Below are 7,923 nucleotides of genomic sequence, written 5' to 3' on the forward strand. Positions count from 1 at the left end.
ATCACCGACAGCTCACATCGAAAGAGAGTCAGTAACGTGATCTTACATCCCACCGCTTGCTTGCTTGTTTCCCACTCCATATGATCATAGAAACACCACCGCTCACATGCATGGCCATCACCAACATACACCTGACATTTGGATAATCTATGGCGACATATTATCCATGCATGACATACTTGACCTTCGTCCTGTACACAAACAATAGAGAGAGAGAGAGAGAGAGTGAGTTGTCTGCTTGTGTTAGGGTTAGGTTTTTTGCAGCTTCTAATCTGTTTCTTTCCCACCACCTGTCCCAGAGAGGATGGAATTATAGCAGGTTGATTCCCTCAGTTCATTTAATTCCGAGTCTGAGCCAGAGGCAAAAGCGAAGTCCATCAAAGAAGCCTGGAATTCCTTGTTGTGATCCCTTGAAGGAGGAGGAGGAGGAGGAGGAGGTGGCGGCGGCGGTGATGGCAACTTCTGGTTCGGCGATCTCGAGGAGATCAAGCCCTTCGGAGAGGGACATGGTGGAGGAAGACGGTGAAGATAGTCCCAGGAACGGAGGGAGCTCCAGCAACAGCACGGTGGAGGAGAACGATCGCAAGGTGGCCGTGCGTCAGTACGTCAGATCCAAGAACCCAAGGCTCCGATGGACACCTGACCTACACCTTTGCTTCGTCCATGCCGTGGAGAGGCTCGGCGGCAAAGACCGTGAGCGGATCGATCACCCTCTTCACACTAAGATAGATGATGGCAACATATATATATATCTGATACGCATTCTTGTTCTCGTGTGCATCCAGGAGCAACACCAAAGCTGGTCCTCCAGCTGATGAATGTAAAGGGACTAAGCATAGCTCACGTCAAGAGTCACTTGCAGGTATCTAACTCTCCTTGCTTGCTTCTCGATCGCTCCTTTCCTGACCTCAACTGAACCTTGTTTGGGTTCTACTGCTTACGGCAGATGTACAGAAGCAAGAATGAAGATTCTGGTCACGGTATCGATCTGATCTCATCCACACCACACACTACATCTCGTTTTGTTTCTGCAACCAGCTGCAACTCATGATAGCTGCTTCTCCTTTTGCCATAGCAAATCCGAGGAACCTGATGCAAGGCGGCCAGCCACACGCGTACAGTCTCAGCCATCTCCCCCTGTTGCATGCCTTCCATCAAAGGCCTAACAGCAAATCAAGGTACATGAAACCCTCGGGATCCAGTCATGTCACACTATTGCCATTGCAGCTTTCCAATCAAAACCCCTCTTCACTTCTTCTGGCTTCGGTCTCTTTCCAGACCAGATGATGTTTCCTGGGGCAGCCACAGATATTGGATGCCGAACCAAATCCTCGCGAGGGCCATGGCGACTACGGGATCAGGATCTTATACCGAGATGATCCTCGGAGACAAAAGCAGGATAACGAGCAATCAAGATACCGGAAAAGGCAGCGAGACGCAGCTCTTCCATGATCACACCGGACATAAACCGAGAGAGACCGAGAGCTGCTACTTCAGGACCCGAATCGAAGAGCGGAGGCAGGTGAGACGGGAAGCTGGGGATCACGAGCCTGATCTCGCTCTATCTCTGCATACAGGACCACGGCAGGAGAAGTGGCCGAAGACATGGGAAGAGGAGCAAGTAGCCAGCAACTTGTCACTCGCCTTGTTTCCTCCCTCATCCTCAAGCCTTGACATTTGGTCCAGAGATGATGCCAAGGCATCCTCCCGGAGCACAGCAGGTTAGATGGAGGAGGAAGAAGAAGAAGAAGTCAGCATAGTGTCAAGTACTGGAGGTCTCACCATACGATGGCAATGTGGTGAGATGTTTAGTACTTTTCCGTATTGTTTCCAACATGTATTTATTACGACAGAGGTGTTAGCACCCTAAATAGGGCACTCTATTTGCCTTGCTTGTGTACTTCCTTCCAAAGAGCAACCCATGAGATCTTGTAGGAGAGTTGACTGACTTGCAAGCCTGCATATTAGTTTTAGCTGTGGATGGATAAGTATTTTTCTTTATATATCTACTCCTCATCATTAATCATTGTTGACAAAATCACGCATCATTGACCAAATGATTGCTCCTTCTTTTGTCTTGCATGACATCTCTTCAACAAAGTATTGATTTAATTATATATGTATATGATTCTTGAAACATTCCTAATTAGTTTCAGAAGCGGATAAGATTGAGATTGACTTATAAATATCTGATGAGTATTTTACTATTAACTTCAGTTTAAGTATTTAAATCAAACGAAATTGATAGACCAATTAATCCATCAATTAGCTTTGTTATATCTGACATACACAGCAATTAGCTTTTTGTACGACAGTAATCTTAATTCTGAATGCTCTGTGCTCTTGTAAAGGACTATTGACGTTTTACTAAGGGTTTAGGGTTTTGACAGGAGGTTATCATTAATCATAGTACATTTGCCTAATAATCAATCTATCAGCAGTTGTGCAAAGAGGAGTAACTTGTGATAAGATTCTTGAAGTTCTTCCTCTTTCAATTGAAGCATCAAATTGCATCATATGATGAGCATTGGAAGGTCAGTGATATGGAAAATGTTAATTTTCCGGATATCTAACAGTGTAATGCTGCACAAATGAGATTCTACAGTTGTAACAATCTCTAATCCATCAGCACAGCATTTATTTTGCAGCAAAAGAAAGTCTACTTGTAACTGTGAATGGATTTCCACAGTTGCAAGGTGGGGGATGATCGAGTATCTCTATCAGGATATAGCTTCTTGGCTTCAATCCAGCCATTTTGTTTCCCTTCTTTCACATTTCCTGATAGGTAACAGTAAATTAGGAAAGGGAGAAAAGAAAAAGAAGAGGGTATATATTTTGGTGAATTCAATGAGTTTCAGCTTCCCTGCATTAAATATTAAAATGAATACTCTTATAAGATGGATTCTTCTTTGGCATATAATTGAGAATGGGAGTCAGCATTTACATGTACCATCCTATGTCAGAGAGATGAAGTAAGGTACAGATGAGCAGCATATGGTACAAGAATAATTTGCTGCTGTGGTCATCCTTACAGTCGATCACAAACATAGAAGATGAGAGAGAGAGAGTTGAAGTGACATACTTGCTTTCCCTGTACCTGAATCGCTTGTGCAATTGGTTCTCTTGCATTGACAGTCGTCCGGTGATATTTGAATTAGTCGTCCTGTATGGTGTGGAACTCTCATGTGCTGCAAAGAGCGTCCAAAGTTAGATTGATTTCTCCGTATGACTTCTTCGGCACTTAAATTGATAACGAAACAATATCAAAGTATTTTAAGAATATGGATAGATTATTATTTCGAGAATATTTTACATTAGGCTAATATCCAAAGAATATGAATAGATCATCACGCGTTGAACTTTGACTGAGGCCAGCAATTCTCATATCAAATTTTGTTGGTGTATTTGTTCCCCTCAACAAAATCAATGTGGTGTTTCCTTCTTTCTCTCCCAAATCCTGATCCTGCAACATTTTTCGTCAGGATAGCAGCTGTGATATTTCAAGATGATATCCGGAAAGAAAACTGAAGATAAAATAGATCCGCATGTGTCCCATATGATAATTTACTTAATCGATGGTTATTATTGGTACGATGGGCTCGTGAAAAATTATATGTTTTAGAGACGGATGAGTGTATCCATAAGATTTTATTTTTTCGAAACACATGAACTCTAAGGGTAAGAAAGATCCAGAAGACTTATAAATAATATGGGCACAAACACGACCGAATTGGTTGGCAAGAGTTGTACAATTAAGTGGATCCATAATCCTCCCGATGTGGCAGATGTGTGAGGTTGAACCGTCTCTCCTCCTCCGTCTGTGAGGTTTCCTTTTGGTCTGATGAGTCACGGATGGTTGCAGATCAACTGCAAGGCAAGAGCAGTAAACCTCGGGGTGTAGTGAAACACTTGGTTCCCACCTATCAAACTATGTTTTGGTGGCTTCGGAATAGTACCGCCGTAATAATAATCTTACGTGGAAAGGCCAACAACATAATAACATCAATACGTGAGCATTCCGGAGAGCCAATGCGGTCGGCGACCGTGCAATGCCAAGGCCTTCTCATCAAGCTCAGCAGCAGCTGCAGCAGCAGCGGGAGGGCAGGAACGCACTCATCATCAACCACCATATCACCACGTCCGGATAGGAAAGCTGACAAGTCATACTCGAGGTGGGAGAATCTAAGTGGATCCTCTAAAACATATTCCAACAGTGCAACGAAAACAAGAAAACCATCAGAATCAATTGAAACCAATCGACAAGGAATACATCTGCAGCATGACACAGTTCGCCACTCGTCCCAAATGCAAGAGCAAGAACTCTACCCACCTGACCCCCACAATGCCTCCAAACATTGAAATGGACACTGCTACCCAAATCTTTGCTCTGTTGTCCCGGGAAACATTGAACATGACAAACTCTACGTAGATAGGCCAACACAAATATCCTTAAGACTTGGAAGGTTCCTCGGGTTTCGTTTCCGCTGCCTACTTTTCGGTTTCATCGTCTGCCTTCACAGCAGCAGCTGGAACCTCCTCTGGAGCCTTTTCGGTTTTGCTTTCATGCACACTTAACTTGTCCAGGAGTCCAGCAGCATCTGACGCATCCTTGCTCTCCTTCTCTTCGTTCTTTTCAGAAGATTCAGCAATGCCTTCGACCGTCTCCATGAATTTCTTGCAGTCTATAGTGGAAGAGCAAATCGAGGGTCAGTAGAAGGGGGAGATGCCACTGCAATTTTGATGACTATTAATAGGCACAGCTAATGATACATCAGAGATAGCACGAGGTTTGATAATACACAAGATTTTGTTCAGTATGGTCATCATTAAGGTCTGTCTGTGCACACGAATATTTATGTCGATTTTCTACTTATTGGACACAAAATATCTTGTGAAGCTGAATGTTTAAAGATTGCAAAATCTAATTGATCTCCTATCAATAGGCAGCCAACTTCAGTGCTGGTTCCGAGCACCAACGAAATGTCAAAGAAAACTCATTGTGCAACAAATTGAAGAATGAAAAGACAAGAAATTAGCCAAAAGTGGTAGTAGTAACTCCAAAGGGTGACAAAGGTAGAGCGGCATGCACGAATCCAAGAGAGAAGAGATACGAGTAAATCCACACATGTTCTTGGGATTATCGACAAGCAAAGATCAAGGATTCATTCATTTGTGAATGTCTGCGGATCTAAGTGATTTGTTAAGACTAAACATATCCTAAATACTTATCCAGCTTGTCCATCAAAATTATTTATGCAAACCAGACAAATATTTGGTTAATAACAAGAATCATTCAGACGTATGTGCTATTATCATGCTTCTCGAGTTTGACCTTTGACTCATTGAGGCAAACCAGTAAAGTATTTGGTTTATACTACGCGTTCAAAACTTTATGCTATCATTGCACAGCACATGCTTGTCCGGTTCGACCTCCATAGTTCAACAAAGTTTCTTCAGTTGAAGGGAATTCCTTGAAGCAATGATCATATGACAAAGAAGAAAACAATTCCATTGGCTTGACCAGAATAATCTATAATCAAACATATCTACGTAAAAGTACATGTGTGCTATATACATGACATATGGTATAACAATTAAAATAATTAACACAGGACAAAGCTTGACAATCCTTTTATGGTGGTGTAGCACACGGTAACACATCATGACAAACAATATGTAATTGTCTAGCATCTACAACCTTTTCATCAAGAAAAAGAGCAAAAGGAAAAGAAATCAACAGAAAATGAAAAAAAAAGGGGAATGAAAACCACAAAATCTATACGGCCTTGTTAAAAAGATTAAGGCTTCAAACGAGTTGCAGCATGAGAGGAAACCACGATTTTGTTTTCCAGTTTTCTTAAATTTTTCCCTATCTTCCAAATACTCTCTTTGATCGATTCATTATGCCCTTCGGGCTCAAAGATTTGCACTGCGATGACATCTAAGACTGATTATCAGATCATAGCTTTTCTCAATTACCAGATTTTTTGTGCACATAATATGAACCTTCCATCAGATATTCAATTAATTTTCAGATCTAAACCTTATTTCAGACCCTATCAACATCGAGAAGTCCATCCTGCAGTTTGTCTATACCAGAGTCTTTTAATTCTCGTTCTTAACAATTCCATTCATGTCACAGATCATTTTGCTCCTCTCCAATGGAGAGAAAACTAAAACAGCAATCACCCCTCATTCAAAAAACTGTCCCTAACACTGCTAACTCTGCTATTAGTAGGAAGAAAATTTGCCTATAAGTACCACTAAATCTAGTAACAGCTCCACATTACAAAGCAACATCAGGCATAAAACAATATCAAGAATTATAGATGGTAAAATCAAATGAACCTGATGGAAGGATCTAAAATTGTCCTTCACTTTCAGTAAACATCATAGGACACGCACGGATGAAGATGGAAAGTGAAAGCCATAGAAAGAGACTCATGCATGCGACCGCAAGTTCACAACACTTGATCAAGTTCTTAGAAACACCAGAATTGACATTTATATAAAGATTGGATGTTCATGTGCTGAAAGCAAGTAAAAAAGAAAAAAAAACCAGACTACATCAGCAGTAGTTTCAGAAGGATGAGGGAAGGTTAACCCTATGGTACACTTATCTGAACCCTTCTAGCCAAGAAATATGCGAGCAAGCACTTTAGCAAACAAGGGAGTCCCACACACTCCCTTCTAAAAAGTTACTCTGACCAATGGCATCAATCGCGGACCATGACATACTAAAGGTGCAACAACAATGAGCGCACAGAGTTACAGACACCGCTTCCATTGAAGTTGAAATAGTTCACACAAGGGCTTGGGCTTGTAAGCAGTATAGTGATAAATAATATGAAGGAAGATGAATAATAAAACAATCTATTTCAGTTGGGGCTTTGGATAAACAAATGGCAATAAGGATTGGGGTCACAATCACAGGAACATAAAATGGACAACAGTGAATTGAAGAACCAACATACTCATCATCCCTTGTTACATCAAATAGACACTAAAACTACTGGGATAGAAGCACAAGAGGGAATGGCAGAGAGGGAATGACACTAAACTACTGGGATAGACACTAAAACTAGTGAATAATACTCATACTTCACAATTACTATGTTACATAAAAGTATTAGTCAACGAACTAAAGTAGGAATGGCAGAGAGGCTTTACATAAATTTAGGAAAAGGATAAAAGATGCTCACTTTCTACGGAGCCGAATCGTATGCAGAACATCTCCTCCTTCAATTCCCCATCGGCGAAATCCGACGCATGCCACACGCACGACTTGTCGTTCCCCGCGTGCTCCTGAATCTTGACCGACGGAAGAACTGAGACGGAAATCGAGAAAGGGAGACTTCAGATACAGACCAACAACAACTAAGAACCAGAATCAAGAACGGGGCGGAGTGCCCTACCGAGATGGTTAGCGCAGATCTTGAGGGTCTTGACCTGGCGCATCAGCAGCCGCACCTTGCCCGTCTCCCGATGCTTCAAAAGCTTCACGCTCCCGGTTCCCCGCTCCTTCCACTGGTTCCCCTCCTTGTCGAACCGGTACAGCTTCGCCTTTCTGGCAGCGGCAGGCGGACGAGCACGAAGAGATCAAACGAGCAAATCAGACCTCGAGATCGCCAAGAAAACCAGAGGGACGGTTCGGATCAAAGGACATGCTTACAGATCGAGGAGGGCGTCCTCTTCCTCCTCGCCGGTGGTGACGGCGACCTCGGAGAGGGTGACGATGGGTGCGACCTGGGCACCGGTGTCCTCGTCCTCGCCGGCTGCAGCCGCCTCCTCCTCGCGATCGGGATCGTTGCTCGCCATGGAATTCCGATCAATAACGAGATGAATCCCAAGGGAAATGGAAATGGAATGGACCGAATCGAGACCGCCGATTAGGGTTTAGACGCTATATAGGAACGGAGGGGA

General features: G+C 42.8%; 2 protein-coding genes across 3 annotated transcripts; one reads left to right on the plus strand and one right to left on the minus strand.

The window, feature by feature from the left end:
- Nucleotides 1-8: 8 nt before the first annotated feature.
- LOC135616237 (putative Myb family transcription factor At1g14600) lies at nt 9-1,948 on the plus strand. Of its 2 annotated transcripts, none has more exons than XM_065115426.1 (5): nt 9-693; nt 786-862; nt 947-980; nt 1,055-1,178; nt 1,279-1,948. In XM_065115426.1, exons 1-5 carry the CDS (start codon nt 150-152, stop codon nt 1,724-1,726), a joined length of 1,227 nt encoding a protein of 408 aa, XP_064971498.1. In that variant the 5' UTR covers nt 9-149; the 3' UTR covers nt 1,727-1,948. The 2 variants fall into 2 exon arrangements, with proteins under 2 accessions (XP_064971498.1, XP_064971499.1); XM_065115427.1 differs by having other exon boundaries at nt 16-693; nt 1,076-1,178.
- Nucleotides 1,949-4,221: 2,273 nt separating this feature from the next.
- LOC135617754 (ran-binding protein 1 homolog a-like) lies at nt 4,222-7,923 on the minus strand. The gene is made up of 4 exons (XM_065118322.1): nt 7,673-7,923; nt 7,416-7,567; nt 7,203-7,328; nt 4,222-4,682 (listed from the first exon to the last, which is right to left on the minus strand). Exons 1-4 carry the CDS (start codon nt 7,816-7,818, stop codon nt 4,489-4,491), a joined length of 618 nt encoding a protein of 205 aa, XP_064974394.1. The 5' UTR covers nt 7,819-7,923; the 3' UTR covers nt 4,222-4,488.

The sequence above is a fragment of the Musa acuminata genome, chromosome BXJ2-7 (assembly GCF_036884655.1).
Source record: "Musa acuminata AAA Group cultivar baxijiao chromosome BXJ2-7, Cavendish_Baxijiao_AAA, whole genome shotgun sequence".
Taxonomy (NCBI): Eukaryota; Viridiplantae; Streptophyta; class Magnoliopsida; order Zingiberales; family Musaceae; genus Musa; species Musa acuminata.